This window comes from Cicer arietinum, chromosome 1 (genome assembly GCF_000331145.2).
Source record: "Cicer arietinum cultivar CDC Frontier isolate Library 1 chromosome 1, Cicar.CDCFrontier_v2.0, whole genome shotgun sequence".
In the NCBI taxonomy this organism is placed as follows: domain Eukaryota; kingdom Viridiplantae; phylum Streptophyta; class Magnoliopsida; order Fabales; family Fabaceae; genus Cicer; species Cicer arietinum.
Window position 1 is genome coordinate 6,077,271 of NC_021160.2, and position 17,394 is coordinate 6,094,664.

General features: G+C 25.2%; 1 protein-coding gene across 1 annotated transcript; it reads right to left on the reverse strand.

Moving 5' to 3' along the window:
• Nucleotides 1-863: 863 nt before the first annotated feature.
• Nucleotides 864-3,455, reverse strand: LOC101494091 (uncharacterized). The gene is made up of 5 exons (XM_004486163.4): nucleotides 3,004-3,455; nucleotides 2,092-2,203; nucleotides 1,923-2,004; nucleotides 1,750-1,801; nucleotides 864-1,162 (listed from the first exon to the last, which is right to left on the reverse strand). Exons 1-5 carry the CDS (start codon nucleotides 3,400-3,402, stop codon nucleotides 1,007-1,009), a joined length of 801 nt encoding a protein of 266 aa, XP_004486220.1. The 5' UTR covers nucleotides 3,403-3,455; the 3' UTR covers nucleotides 864-1,006.
• Between the last annotated feature and the right edge of the window lie 13,939 nt (nucleotides 3,456-17,394).

Sequence of the window (17,394 nt, forward strand, 5' to 3'; positions counted from 1 at the left end):
TGTCCCAAAAAAAAAAGCGGGATGTTACAATTTTTATAAGTAAAACGATGACATAAATTATATTGATTGAATACGAAACATATTACTTTTATTTTTGTAGTTGGAATTGTAACTTTCATTTTAAGCAGAACAAAAGTTAGGTGCATCATTTTTTTAAAGTGTTTATAGTGTTGTAAATTTAAAACATTTATTTTATTAAAATAAATTTTGAAAAAAATTATAAACATGAAGAAATTATAAATTTTACCTAATTTTTTTGCTTTTAATTATTGGCTAAAACTTCTCACAAAATTATATTAAAATATTTTAGGTTTAATTGCAGTTTTGGTCCCCCTATTTTACCTGAATCGAGAAAATAGTCCCCCCATTTTGTTTCTCCCCGGTTTTGGTCCCAAACAGAATTTTGGTCCAAAATTTGATGAAATTTCATTTTTTAAAGCCGTACTACACCGTTTATGATCATGTATTTTAGGTACAATTGTTGGAAATGAGATCTTGAGACATGATATGACTTACATAAATGCAAAAAAAATGAAATTTCATGAAGTTTTGGACCAAAATTCTGCTTGGAGGACCAAAACTGGTGAGAAACAAAATGAGGAGATTACTTTCGGGATTGAGCTAAAATAGGAGGATCAAAACTGCAATTAAACTAATATTTTATTTAATAAATTTTATTATATTATCGGATAGACAAATTTATGTTCACGGTACTTTATCTTTTCCCATTTATCGAATTGATGAAGCAAACCTCACCCTTCAATTAAAGATTAGATAATTCACATTTTATTTTAATATTTTGAATTAAATTTACAACGTTTAGTCTAGATTAGTAGTTTAATCTTAATTAACAGTAGAATATGTGTGATCCTTTAAAGTCAATTTAATTATTTCTATATATTCATCTCTCTAAATGTAAACTATTTTTTTTTTACGCAAATAAATATAAACTAACTGACCATAACATTATTTACAACGGAAATTATTACTGCTACAACAAGGTTTTCTATAAAGCTAGTTTCATAAAGAATAATAACAAGGCAACCAGAGTTAACACAGCAAACACAGTGCCTAAAATTCTTTTTGCCTTTTCCGAGTTATTTCCAGATAACCCCGTAAATGAGATTATCTTCACGATCTCTGAAAGGCTTGCAATTATTTGCTGCATCATAAAAAACAGAGCAAAATAATTCAATTTGAGACACTTGCATATATTAGCATAATTTAACCCCTTTTACTTACAAAAAATTGTCCTTCAATATAAATTTTATTTTGTCTTAGTTTGTTTTACAGAAAATTTAAATTATTATTATTAGTTAAGTTTATTATTTTCATAATTAACATTATTTAAGTGTTTTGAAGCATGAGAAGTTAGAATTAGCCACGTCCATATCAAAATGGTATTTTAAAAGAGGTTAATTATCATTCACTATTTATTAAAATAAATATAATTTTTTTACATAATCAACGTATTACAACTATTCATTAACATGATTTTATATATAACTATAATGAAAATTAAATATTTTTAATGATCTAATTATTGTAATCGATTATCATCATAAAAATTATGTATACACATGATATATATAAATTAAATTCATTGTAAAAAATCTATACACAAAATAAAACATTAAATACCTTATCTACCAATTTAAAAATTGCAAAATGACGTTATAAAAAGGACGTTATTATGGAAGGATGTTGAATTTTATACCATTATTAATGTAAAAAAACATGGTTGCATACCATTTTGAAGGGTTCCAAGTAGAGCAATGGCTCCATAAACATCTCAATATTCCTGAATTAGACAAACAAAAAAAAAATATTAATCATCAACTATAAGTAATCTTAGTTGAAAAATTAAATGTCTTAATGTCCCCTGTCTCACTCTAATTTATTTAACTGAAAATGAAACTAACTTTATAACTGCCTTTCCACGGTAAGTTTGGCAAATGTGGAAGCTGAAACCTTTTCCTAAAGGAACGTGTATATTGTTCCACTCTGCAAGCAAGAAATCTTAATATTAAGGATAATCTTGGGTTTAAGTAACTTGATTATGTGAGAGGAGAGATTAGGATTATTGTTTACCAAATTTCCAATGGACCCCAACATTCATGCCATCATGCAAAGTGGGTTTCACCACAATTTGAATATTGTCACCAAATAAACTTATCAAATGAGAGAAGAATTCCAACACTTGCTGCAACCAAATATAGAATTATGAGTTATGACTGTGTTTTCCTTCTTAAGACTTGGTTCAATACTATTTTGGATCACCATTTATGGATATTTGAAATATTTAAGACTTTTGCAAAATTACTTTCGTCATTTATCTTAATTCGATATATCTTAACTTGACAGTGTCATATTAGCATTTTTTTATTTATTATTATTATTCAATTTAGACATATTATTTGAAGAAGTTATGATTAAAATCAAATATTATCTATCAATCGATGGTTATAATTAATTAATAATCTAAAAATTACTAAACGTGTATATAATTTAATTATATATATATATATATATATATATATATATATATATATATATGTATATAGAAAATACTATATTAAAAGAAAAAAAATTCCATAAAATGTGAGATAAAACCACTAACTTTATTAAAGATTTACAATGAAATTTTCATACCATCATATTAGCAGAAGGTCCAACCTTCTATGTGAACTACAATCACTTAAGGTACGTATAGAATATTATATGATAGTATTTTTTTTTTTAATTTAAGCCTTGATTCATATGATTTTGGATATTTGAAATATTTAAGATAATAGGAAATATTTGGTGGTCCTTTATCTTAATTTCTAATTTCAATTTAGCTCTTTTTTTCAATTTAGATCAAGGTGTTCTAAAACATAAACCTCAAGGTAAATTGATGAATCATCTAGAACAAAATTTAATGAGAATTCAAAAATCTGTTGTGAAAAGCTATAAATAAACCAATTAGATAAACGTTGTTAATCTAATGAATAGATGAGATACCGTTTTTCCTTGGAAGGCTTGAAAGAATGAAAGGAACTTGCACACACATTTGCATTCATCAGCAAGTATTTCAGACAATTCTTGTGTGTTTTTATTCTTGAAGGCAGAGTAAAGTTTCATAACTGCATCTAATGCCTTATCATTATCTTCTTCAATTGGTTCTGAGTTTTTAGCATCAAATGCATTCAAGGATAAGCCTCTCTTCTTTAAAGAATATAAATTTCCATGAATTGAGTTTTGACATGAAAATGAAGAAGAAAGAGAATTGCCATGTATATCAAAATTTCTAGGAAGGGAAATATTGTAACAATTGTTTTTGGTAATAGTAAAGGGTAGTGCAGAAAATGACATTATTTTATTGTTAAATTTTATTGGACCAGTGGTAGAAAAGAGAGTCATTGAAGATGGGAACAATTTCTAAAAATATAAAATATAAAGTTCAATATTGTAAATAAGAGACAAAGTATTATATAGAAGATGGAGACATATGCTTTAATCTTATTTTAAGGCAAGGTTGAAGAGATATAAAAAGGATAAAAGCAATTCATGATTCAACTTCAAAGATAGGTATCTCCTTGCCAAGTCCTATGCTGTTATCCAAGATTTCAAACAAGAAATATATGATTTTATTTTATGTTATAATTAATATCTTTTGGAATTAATCTATTTAATAAGACTGAATAATTAAATTACATATTTTTTCCTATTAATATTAGATTTTGTTATCATTAGAAATTAGAAATATAAGTGGCTAAGTTTAGTTGGAACATAGGTCACGACCACCCCAGAGTCATCAACTATTATATAAAAAATATTAATTTTATTTTATTTATAATAGATATTTGAGTTATAATTTGTTTTAAAAAATTAATCCGATCTCTAACTCATGTGGACCATTTCCATTCGGCCATCTAAATTTTTATATTTATAATACGGTAGTTCGAAGGTAGGAATGTGATTTGACATATTACACATGAATTTCAATGTATGAAATTAGTTAAAACTTATAAGAAAAAAATATTTGTATTAAATTTTTTTGAAAAAATGAATAATTATTAAATATGATAAGGTTATGAAAATCAAGTTATATAAGTCTATAGGATAATCGTAGATTTTGTAGTTTAATATATGTTAATCGGGTTGTGACGAATTTTGACTAGACGTGATATGTGTTAATAAATATGTTAACTGATATAGATATTGTGGTGTATTTGTTACAATTTTGAGTTCTATAATTTGTATATTTTATGAGTTGAATTGTAGTTGTTGGGTCATTGTTGTAGAGATGTATGTATGTTTGAGTCTAATATGTGCATATTTTTTTGTTACATGAATTAATATAATCAAATGACATGGATCATGTAGATTAGTATGTCTAGGACTAAAATTTATTTTATCAATTTTTTTAATTATTAAAATTACATTTTTTTTATTAGGCTCAATTCTTTATATTAGAATAGGACCTCCAAAATCTTTATCAATTTTTATAGACAAAATTATAATCTAGATGTCTATTATTAAAACACATAAAGGAGTCATTTATAAAAAATTACAAAAACAACTACTATAATTATGAAATAAAATAAATTTTTCAACCTAAATTCCAACTAATTTTAAGAATTTACAAATATTGTAATTTAAAATCTGCCACTAAAAATATTGAATTCGATATTTTAGAATTTATGACTCTCATGGATCTTGTACATCAACCACATGCGCTAGACTCCACCAATCATGTTTCCATTAGATTAATCTATTATTTTTCATGTTAAAAATCTCGTGAGTTAAGCTTTAGGATCATAAGGAATAAATGAGGTCAACAAATGATGATGACTTAACTTTTGTTTAAAATAGACAATATCGAGACTTTTACAATTCAACTTAGCTCCAAAGGTAAAGTTATATAGAGAACTGTAGTGTGCACCCCTCTATTTTTACCTCCCACCTCTTCATTCTTTTCTAATGCCCATTTTACCCTTTTTATTTTATTGTTCTCTTTTCTCATCCCCACTTTCGAAACTTACAAAAAAATTCTTAATATTCGAAAGTTTCAAACTTTCAAAATAATTAAAAGTGAGTTTTGTGATCTATTCAGAACTTTTGTTAAATTAGAAACTTTCGAAATATAATTTTACAGAAATAATTATCAATTTCAAAACTTTCGATGAATATGAAAGTTCCGAAGTTAATATTTTCAGAAAGTTTCAAAAGTTTGAAAGAATTTGAAACTTTCGAAACACATATGATTCGGAACTTTCGTTGAATCTGAAAGTTCTGAAATACAAATTTCTAGAAAATTTCGAAAGTTTGGATAAATGTGAAACTTCCGAAACACATATCTTTCGAAAATTTCAAACATTTGAAGTAAGTCAGTTTCGAAAGTTTCAAAAAATTCCAAACTTTCGAAATTTTCAATTAACTTTTAGAAAATCTGAAAGTTTCGAAATGCTATTTTCCAAATCATATGAAACTTTCGAAAATTTTGATGGATTTGAAACTTCCGAAATTAGATATCAAATTTAATACTATTAATTTATTACTATAAATATATTACTATTTATTACTATAAATTTATTATTATAAATTTATTACTATTTATTATTATTAATTTATTACTAATAAAAATGCATTTTGGAACTTTCCATAAATATCAAAGTTTCGAAACTGAAAAACTTTATGTTTCTGAATTTTATATTTCGAAACTTTCAGATTGTTAGAAAGTTCCGAAACTTTAAGATTGTTAGAAAGTTCTGAAACTTTCTGCATTTCAAAAGTTTCATGTTCATGAAAACTTTCGAAATTTAGAAAATTAATATTTCGAAAATTTCAAAGTTTCGAAGTTTATCTTACTTTTAGATTTCGAAAGTTTCAAAGGTTCGAATGTTTGCAAATGTGATTCGGACAAATCAAGCTTTCGAATAAAATGGATGGAAAAAAAAAAACTTTTTCAGGATTTTTGCTAATAATATTAGGGGCAATCTAGTATTTTTCTTGATAATGAGGGGGTGGGAGGTATAAGTGGGGGGTGCACGGTACAAAACCCAGTTATATATCACTAGAAAAATCTTATAGATCTACCACTACCAAATCAACATTTTTAAGTAAATATAAATAATAGTTTTATCATTATTAGTATTATTGTTATTATTTTAAAAAATTTACTTTGTTTTAAATCTAAATTTTCTAAAATTGTTTTTAAAATTTAAACATATTTACATACCCAAATTTTGGACATATTTAAATTATTATTATTATAAGATAATATTTGAAAAAAATAGATCTATTTTCTAATCTCTTTGTTGATTGCTGTATTTCTGGTAGAGTTTGAGTTGATGTTTTTTATTGAATTGGTGCACAAGATTCTGTTAGCTAGGATTGTGTAAATCATTTCCTACAAAGTGGACTCAATTTGAATTTTTTTTTTTTAAAAAAAAAGTGAGTCAAAGAAGTGGAAAATTTCGATTGAAATTTTGATGAAAGAAAAAAAAATACTAATATAACAAATTAATTCTTAACTGTGGTCTTTAAAAAAAAATTATCCCTAAAGGAGAAGTTGCTGATGGATTGAGACTACTAAATCATCTTAAGTCAATATCATGGAGTTGGCTTGTTGCATTTAAGGTAGAGAATTTATGTTATAGCATTATCGATTGGTTTTTCAATCTTGTAACGTGCATTCAAAGTCATATTTGACTCAATTTTTGTATAGGGTTAGTATACTCCTTTATAATATATTTGAATAAAAATTATAAAATTAAATTTTTTAAATAGTCTTGTTTGATCTCAAAATATAATTCAATCTCATTAATATATTAAATCATTAGTCTATTTATAAAAATTTAAATCATTTAACATTTAAATATAATTGATTTTCAGAAAAAAAAAATAGCGAAACATTTAAATAGCAAATCATAAATTTGAAAAAATTAAATATTTTGAAGTAAATGAGACTTAATAATAGCAAAGTTTAATATAACTTAATTTATTCACACAGCTAAAAACTCACTAAGCACATAACAAGCTCTAAGACTTTAAACACAACTTCTTGTAAGGTATGAGTCAAAATTCTATCAACTAGACCAACACTCATTGTGATATTAGTCTACTAAGAATTTAAGGATGTAGACAAGTTAATCACGTTCCTTTGTCTCAAACTTGGGATTCTCTTTAGAAAAGAAGAAAGAAAAAGAGTTAAATGCATATATACACACGAAAAAGTCAGGAATGGGCTAAAATGCTAAGTGTCTCAAACTTGGGCTTGTCTTTAGAAAAAAGTGATTAAGTCGATTCCAATAATATGAAATGGCAGCTGGCAATTTTATGTAACCAAAACCAGCCAAAAGGAAAAGAACATAGTTGTCTTGGATCCAATTATTCGAAACGGTTAAAAATGAGGTTCTTAAAGCATAGTATATATATAATAAGGCAAATGCTAACGACTTTATGAGAATCAGGATCATTCACTTGTTAGTTGAAATTTTAACAAACATCAATACCACCTCATTCCCAACTTTCACAAAGGGACCTGTTTGTTGCTAATTTGGGACACAAAATGAACAGCCAAATATTGCATTATCGAAAAATAATATAAGAAATTTCCAAAAAGAAGGATCAAAATGAAAACGATGTTTTCCAAGTGGTCGTTTTCCAAATTAAAGCTTGTCTCCCATCGAGTAAAGTAGTCTTGGTCTTGACTTTCGAAAGGAACTATAGTTATAAGTCATATTTTATTTCATGACTGTCTTTGATTTACATTCAATTTTTTAATTATAATTTAAAATTTAGAATAATTTAAAATTATTTAGATAAGTCGTAATATTTATTGAAAAATTTAAAATTATATTAATTAAATATAGAAAAGTGTAGAAAATATTTAGATGTATTAATTAGGAATGTCTTGCAAGAAGTAAAACTAATTTTTTTAATTGTACCTATAAATATCTTTTGTATTTAATATTTAAAATCGAGCAATTTATAAGTTTTTTATTAGTTTATTTGAATCACTTTGTGTTAATTCGTATTATTAATGAATAATTTATTTTAGTTTTGTCTTAAAAATTCAATTACCCAAAATTATGTGACAAATTTAAAGTCAAATCAGAAACAAAAATTTAAGGTTAATGGCTGTTACAATTGACATTGGTATTGAATTTCAGAATAGTTGCGAATATTTTAATGTTCAAATTTACAATATTTAAAATATTCTAAACATTTTAAGAATATTTTAGTTAGTGACAATTTTAATGTTCAACTTTCAACAGTAAATTTAATTAGTAGAAATTCTGAATTTCAATTTTACAATATTCTGAATTTTAATTAGTAGAAATTCAGAATATTCTAAATTTCAATTTTATAATATTATGAATTTTAGTCGGTAGAAATTCAGAATATTCTTTCACTAACTAATATTTTAAAAATATTGTAAAGTTGAAATTTAAAATATTCTGAACATTATATTTGAACTCTTGAAAGTTGAACATTAAAATTTCCACTAAAACTAAAATGGTTTCAGTTTGTGACTCTCGCAAATGTTAAGATCCGTTGGTAAAACTATCGGGAATTAGACGATGGACAATTCAATCCATAGTGGAAAATGAACTGTTGTTAGCAAATCATTGCGACTGTTGCAACTGTTGCAACTGTCACCACTTGCATTATTAACCGCCATATATAACATAGTACAATTGTTTAGGAGTAATATGAAGCCTAAATGGAAGATTAGTGAAAAATTAAACTTTCAATAATTATTTTAGTAATATAACATTAAGTAGTATTTCATTCTTTTGGTAAAAATTAAGTTAATCCATTGGAATACGCATGAACTTGATACAAATGGATTTAATGAGTAGACACGAACTTTAACTCATTAGGGATAGTGTGAATCTAATAGATTAGATTAATATGCTAAGGAAGGATTATTCGCTCATCCTTTTCTTCATTTGATCAAGGACTAAGGTCTCATAGAAAATCTATATATAGTGATTTATTATTAGAGGAGCTACAATGTTAAGGTTGTCAAAATGAGTCGTCCCATAATCTATATTTTAGTTTAAATTAAACTGTAAAAAAATTAATTTAAAAATAATTGGATCATTTTTTTCCAATTCAATTACTCCATTTAAAAATTAGATTGCATTTAGCTGATCCATTGGGATTTTGGCCAGTTGAATTCCAAAATCTCCGTGTGATTTTTGAAAATATAATTTTAATAAAAGTTCTAATTATTATTATCTAATTTTAAAAATTATCAATAAAATTATATTTAAATATGTCAATTGAATAAAAAGAAATACATTTAGCTAAAGTTTATGAATTACTAATTATAAATTTGGTTCATTTGAATACAAAAATTTCAATTTAATTGATATTCATTGCTAATAAAATCACACACACACAGCACATGCATTCAATCACATTTTAATAATTGTGAAATATTAATATACGCACACACAACACATGCATTCAATCACATTTTAATGATTGTGAAATATTAATATATCAAAGTGATATAGAAAATGAAGAGTATCTAAAACAAAAACAAAGAAATAAATTGGCCAGCTTGCCCCATTAATCCACATAACATATAGTGGTTGGACTAGTCTAGAAATTTTGCATTTTAGTTACAAATAGGTTAATCGTATATGATCTGAGTGGTTTATTCTTCGTCTCATGTTTTAATACACATCTAGACTTGTTAACCTAGACAAAAATTGAGAGCTTTTGAAAAAATATACAAAGAGGAGAAGAATAATCTACCAATGATCTGACTCATTTTTATAATCGCGTTCGTTGGACTAAAGCGGGATGGGACAACCCATTTATGATTTAACACCTCTACACAAACTATTGTTGTCGCTTATGATAAGTTGCTACAATAAATATGTTATCACTCATCAAGTTGAATTATTAAGGAAAATTGATCTAAAATTTATCATATCTAATAATCTAAAATTAAGTTGAGTACGATGATTATTTCGTTGTTGATTATATGAGTATGGACATACAGAATTTGCGATTATGAATAAATAATGTATAACAAAAATTTCAACAAGTAGAGTTGGTGGAAGATATTTATAGAAATGTTGGCTTGGACTTGCTCCTTCTTGCTCTAAATAATATATAAAGATGTAGGGCAAAGTGGTATTGCCAACGTGAGAGTCAAATTATAAGTTGGGCCCGTAATCATAAGTGAAATTCTAAAAGGTCTAAAAGTCGAGTTGGACATTGTGGAAGCCACCAAAGTGGGATCTACAGATAGTTTGAGATCACATGATTTAGGTTTCGTGTTAAGAGATATATATAGAAGAGCTAACAATGATGGAATTGGAATGGTAGTCTGGTGCAATTGTATGAAATGATAAAAAGTAAGTTACAATTTATTTACAAAACCTACGTACATATTTATATATTTATTCTGAGGGTTATATTAGTTAGTATGAAACAAATATTCAAAGAAATATAAAAATAATGAATTGTCAATTTATTAGAAATCCATTAAAGAGTCATCTTTATATTCAGTGAAAAATATGAAAAAATTAATTAAAAAAATGACTCAAAACCTTCGTGTGTTTTTCGATATTTTTTATTTTATTTTTATCATTCAACGTTTTTCTTATCCTTAAATATAAGATGTATTGGCTAAATCATAAGAATTAAAACAAATAGTAGTAGTATTAAATTTAAACTAATATTATTTTTTATATTTACTACCCTTTATAGTAATTATATTGCTTATAAAAAAGTATTTTCTATTAGAAAAAACTATTCTGTAAACTAAAAGTATTTTAATAAAGAAATAAACAATTAAAATTTAAAATAATCTAGTAAAAAGAATAAAAAACTTCATAAGATTTTATATTTAAGAGACAAGTATCAACCATGAATATGAATTATATGCGATTACAATTCTACGATGATTCTTCCATTATCTCAATTGTTTGATCAAGATGAAACGCTTAAAATTTTAAGATAGATTTTATTTAAACTTTAATATTAAAATTTTTGTTACATAGAAATTAAAAAACTTAATTGTAGTTTTGATCCTCCTATTTAGCTGAATTACGAAAATAATCTTCCCATTTAATTTCTCCTTAGTTTTGATTCCCTCAAACACATCCAAATTTTGATGAAGCGTCATTTTTTTAAGTCACACCACATTATTTATGATTATAGATCTTAGGTACAATTGTTGCACCACAAGATCTTAAAACATGATATGATTTAAATAAACGCAAAAAAAAATGACACTTGATCAAATTGTAGACTAAAATTTTGTTTAAAGACCAAAATTAATGTAAAATAAAATAAAATAAAAAACTATTTTCGTAATTTAATTAAAATAAATAGATCAAAATTATAATTCAATTAAATTAAAATTTATTTTTAAATTTAAATAGTTTGATATTGATTGAAAGGTGTGAATATCTATCCAAAAATCTAATCCCCTAATCAGCATGTACTTAGCCACTTTGTTGGTCTCTAGTAAGTAGTAACAAAGAGAGGCAGCAAATTTCAAAACGACAAGTCAGAAATCGCTATCTCAAACCAAACTGCGATTGACCACAGCAGCAATTTCTAGTTTTAGTGACACGATGGAGATGTGACTCGGCGTGCCCGATTTTCATCCCAAAACTACGTGTTTACACGCTGGAACCATTATTATATTCTAATTATATGCACTCTTTAATTAACAATAATAACATCACAAAAATAGACCAAACCACTAAACTTTTTTTTTAAGTACAAACCACTAATTTAGTCTCTATAAGACATTATTATTTTAGTTCATGAATAAATTAAAATTTTAATTTAATTTAGTAGTCTATAAAAAATATTCCTTTTTAAATATAAGTAAAAATGAATAAAAAGATATACATATATTGAGTATAAATTTTTAGTTATATAAATTAATTTTATGTTACTAATTTTATTTATATTTTAATATGGAGAAAGTAATTTATTATTATAAAAATTTATAAAAATAATATTTAACTTAAAAATAAAAACATTGTATTTTTATTATTTAAAGATTAATTTAAATTTTGAATAGAATTAAGAAACAAAAAATGATGTGATCTTATATATTGAATGATAAAATGTTGGTTAATTTACTCGGAGAAAAATATGATGAGGTTAAAAGGAGAAAAAAGGGAATAGAATATACGAAGATGATGATGATGCATGGGAAGGAATCTATGGATGAGTGAAGGGGCCCACATTATCATCGTTGGAATGATTGAGTCACCTGGTTGGAAAGCTGAGCATAACATGTTCGATCACGGAATCACGCCCTTAATGGTTAATTTTTTAGACAGCCAGACATGCATGGAACCATTCAAAGGTGTTGTCCTAGTCATCAGCCACGTGGCATCCTTCTATTGGTTGATTGTTAAGGTTAACGTCTCCAATTTAAATTAAGCGGTCCTTTTTGCTGAAGCTGTGCTGTCTGATTAGTGATGATCACTCTCCACCGCCCCTCAACTTTTCACCTAAACTATTGTCGCTTTACAGATCCCATGCTTTGTCTTTGTGGTAAAATTTCTTAACATGTTCTAAATTCTTTAGTAACATCTCATCTAACTGAATTTTAAAGTGGACCATCATAGTTCAAGCTTTGAAAATAATAATTTATAAATGGAATTAATTTCTAATATAAAACATGCTAAATACTCAAACTTCATAAATATATAATTATAGTATATAAATCAAATAAAAATATGAGCATGTATATAAACAATCTTATATCTACAATATATATTTATAAAAAATATTATAAATTCTCTAAGTTATTATTTTAATAGTTTATTGATAGCAATCTTAAATAGTCTCTAAATATTGTTCATGAAACACTAAACTTAATTATTTTAATATAGAAGGCAAATAACATATAAGCATTCATATAAGCATGCATGTAAATTAGGATCTATGATATATATGTCAATTTATCCAATATATTAGAAATATTTAAATTTATGGATTAATGAACCATAATCTGTATATAGAATGACGATGATCAATTAGAATTCTTATTATTCTTAAATATATCATTAATTAGATACACTCAATTAGAATTCTTATTATTCTTAAAAATTGTTATAGTCAAAATTCAAACGTGTATTTTAACAAATAATTTTTTTTTAAATAAAATTTAATAATCACTTAAATTCAATTATTTACTTAATAAATAAATAATAAATTCTAAAATTCAACTAAAATCATAATTGCTCTTTGAATAGAAGCTGATTTTTAAACTACGAACCAAATGACTTAATAAATGAGTAATCAAAACAAATTATGAAGAAATTGTCATTATCAACCAAATATTCGGTTGGATTACACAATATACAGTAATTCTTATTTATTTTGTGTCAAAGTTAGTACTACCTTATACCTTAACATTGTGATTGTGATTATGATCACAATATCTACCATTGAGAGTCTAACTATTACGGTGTCATATTTATGTAATGAATAGAAATTTATAGAGCGAATTTAAAAATAAATAAATTTATTTTATAAATTTTTATTTGTTATATAAATTAAAAAAATAACAATAAAACTAAAAAAAATTAATATATATAAATTTGACATTCAACTCAATTAGAAAAAATGACATTCAACTAGAGAAGGAGAAACTTTAGCTTACGTTCCAAATAGTAATAGGGATAGATTATTGTTGTTGTTGGTTTAAACAACTTTTTGGTTATTGACTATAGTAAATTACAATTATTTGATATTTAAAAATATTTAATTTATATAATAATTATTTTTTAAAATAATGAATATAAATAGCTATAATATATTAATAATATAGAATATGGTATATCGTCAATACATGCAAATTAAATTATATTATCATTAGCAATTAGTATTATATTTTTTTAGACACTAGAATTATTTTCCTTTTTTACGATAACAAAAAACAATATATATAGATCGCTGATCATAATCATGAAGATCCATGATAATGTTTTTTATTTTTAAATATTTTCATAGCCAACATGATAGTGTCTAATACCAAAGGAACAATAAGACGTGGACGGTTTTGAAATGGATACAAATAAAGGACAAAGGCTAATTTAGCAGCGTGATTCGTGACATGATCAAATCGCTTTCAGTATTATTAGAGCAGGATATAAATGTAAACTTTTTGTTAGTTTGAGTAAATTTAAAAGTCTTTTATATATGAGATATTAACTTTTTTTCTAAATTTTTTTAATTAAAAAAACACGATAATACATGACTTGTAATTAAAAATAAAATCCAAGAGCAACCCTTTTGTTATATTTAAATCAAGAGATTAGTTTTTATAGATAAAAACAATAAAAAATTATTGTGCTTTTAAATGAAGTCATTTTATTTTACTAATGGTATTTTATCCGAAGTGAATCGAGAAGGTTTTGGCTAAAGATATTGACAACTGAGTATTGCTTGTGTCGTGGAGGAGGTGGTATTGCAATTGCAAATACTCTTTACTAAAGTAATTATGAAATTGAATGGTATGAAAGATCAACCTTATGTTGTTGCTAGAACAACATATTGAAAATGTAACGACGCGAGGGACAAAATCTTTGTATTTCTTTGCCTTGGTTTTCACCTACCTCCGTTGGGACTAGGGTTTAGTGATGACATATTACATTGGTTGTGCACATGAGATTAGGCCTTGATGATGAAATTTCAACAAAGTATTGATAGATACAAATCATAATATATAAATGGGCATAATACAAATAATAATGTGTATTTTGAATTTATAGATGTCTATGAGAAGAAAAAAGCGTCAGAGAATTATTCTCTTTTTTTAGTGATGAATTGATTGTTAGAATTCGAAACGATCTCATAAACAATCTTCTTATATAATCACCAATAAAGTGTAGAGATCTATCGAGATATTAACAAAAACAAGAAATTCAATTATTTCATACTATTCATAAAATATAATCAAAAATATAATTTCATTTATATTTAATAGTATAAAATTATTACATAAGAGTATTTAAATTATTGATATTAAAAATATTATATTTTAATTATTTAATGTAGAATTATTTATAAAATTCAATACTTGAGTTGTCGATGGAATGAATCTTAAAGTTATGACAAAATGATAATTGTACAAAATAATAAAATACATGATATCTCCATTTAAATAGTAAATGGACTCACAGCTGTTATAAGTTATGGAATTATTATTTTTATAAATTTCTTTTATTGGAAGTAACCTTATTTAAAATAAATCGAATATTAAATATAAAGGACTTTTTCGATAGAAATTTAAAACAAATGAGTGTATTCCTACTACACCCTACCTCGTTGGTAAATAATAGAAATTTGATAAGCAGGTTTTATGAAGACGATTTTGACATAATTAAGTGCATTAGTAAAACATAATTTTGACATATAATAATGGTGTGATGTGGAATAGGGGCAGTGTCACGAGTGTACGACGTGGAAAGCATAAGCATGTGGGACCATGTGGATATTTTCATCTTTTGCAAAAGGAGGGGTTCCCAATGCTATGCTTAAACACAAATAGACCCATTCAGGGAACCAAAAGTTGTCCACGCAATTAACCTCTTTTTCTTTTCTTGTTTTTTATTTCCTATTTTTTTCTCAAGTGGGTCCACATTTTCTTTTGGACGGTAATGATATCCATTCATTATGGGTCCCTCATCATGCACCGTCCTACTTCCTTTCTTGCCTTTTCATTTCGCTACTTGTCCAACCTCTCTATTGTCTATTTCAATTTTTCCTTACTAAAACCTACTCACAAAATACCTTAAATTTCATTAACACTTAACTTTATCATATCGTGCATTCATTTTCTTTTTATTTTCTATTTTTATGAAAAAAACAGTTTACATAAATTGTTCTTGAGGCTTGTATGAGCTGACCTCAAAATTTAGAGGATGCTGATATATTTACAAATCACTCTTAACAAGATTCTCATGGTATCATACCTTTCAATTTTTACTAACTTCGTCTCAAAATATTGAATTTTATTAATTAAATTAAAAAGTAATCGTAAAATTATATTTATTTATAATTAATATTATATTTTTTAATTTAATATTTATATAAGTGCTTTTATGATTTGTTGATTAAGAATCATGTAAGATGATTACAGATATATAATTAGTACAATTAAAAAATTAAAAATTAAAAATTTTATTCTATTTGTTTTACAGTATGTCAGTCTAACTAAAAAAATCCTTCTGAAAATAAATGATAGTTAAAATTTTTAATTTAATTTTAATTATTTTTTCTATACTATTCTTCAGTTATTAATATACATAATTTAAAAAAATATTATTATATTTTGTATTGATAATAATAAAAAATTATAAATAATTAAAGTGAATAGTTTAATAAAATAATTAATATATTTTATTATTATTCTTTTAGGTAAACTTTAAACAAGATTAAATTTATAAAGCGGAGGGAGTACAATAATTCACCGTAATATGTGATTTGTAGAAACCAATAACCAACCGTAATATCAACCATAATCATAATCGTATAGATTTAGTGACGTGGTAGTACAATTTTACCTTAACTCACTGACACTCATCACATGATACTGAATCTGATAATAGTATCTGCCAGGGCTGGAAATGGTATAGCCCACTACTTGATGTAATTATCGTTTATTGAGTACTAGCAAATAGCAATAGAAAAAATTACTATTATCAGTACAACACCCATTAACCAAACCCTTAATTATGCATATAAACTGCCAAATGCTAATTTAACCATATGCTGAAGTATGTTGTGTACGGAATCAGCGCCGAATCAGCGCACAGATGTACTGTTCTTGTCTGTAAAAATCTATTGAATTTTATGTTTTGTGTATTTTTCATAATTTATGGTAGCTCCATTTTTAGTGTCTAGCTGGCAAACTTTTAAGTATGGGAAAAGGTTGGGTCGAGTCTAGTGTTTAGAGCACATTTTAATTTAGAGGTGTTAGCTACTATAAGGAAAAAAAAATCTATCTTGTATTTACATTTTCAAAAGTAAATAAAATATAAAATAAAAAAATTAAAGGATTTTGTTATATTAAATATATGATTGGTTATGATGTATTTGTAATATTTTATTATTGATTTATTATTAAATGATAAATATTATTTATTTTATTTTTTAAAATAAATTATTTACTTTAGAGGAGAAGAATTCATTTAGAGTGAATTAATCTCTAAAATGAAGTATCTACGAGTAAAATTTTCTGAAGTTCAATCTCTAAGATATGAAACATCTTTAATTAAAAATTTTCATTTCCGCTTAATAAGAAACAAAAAAAGAAAAAAAAATTCTCTCATCGTTTAACTGCTAAACCGCCATTGAACAGTATCCAACGTAAATCCCCAAACAATGCAACATTGTTCACTCTTT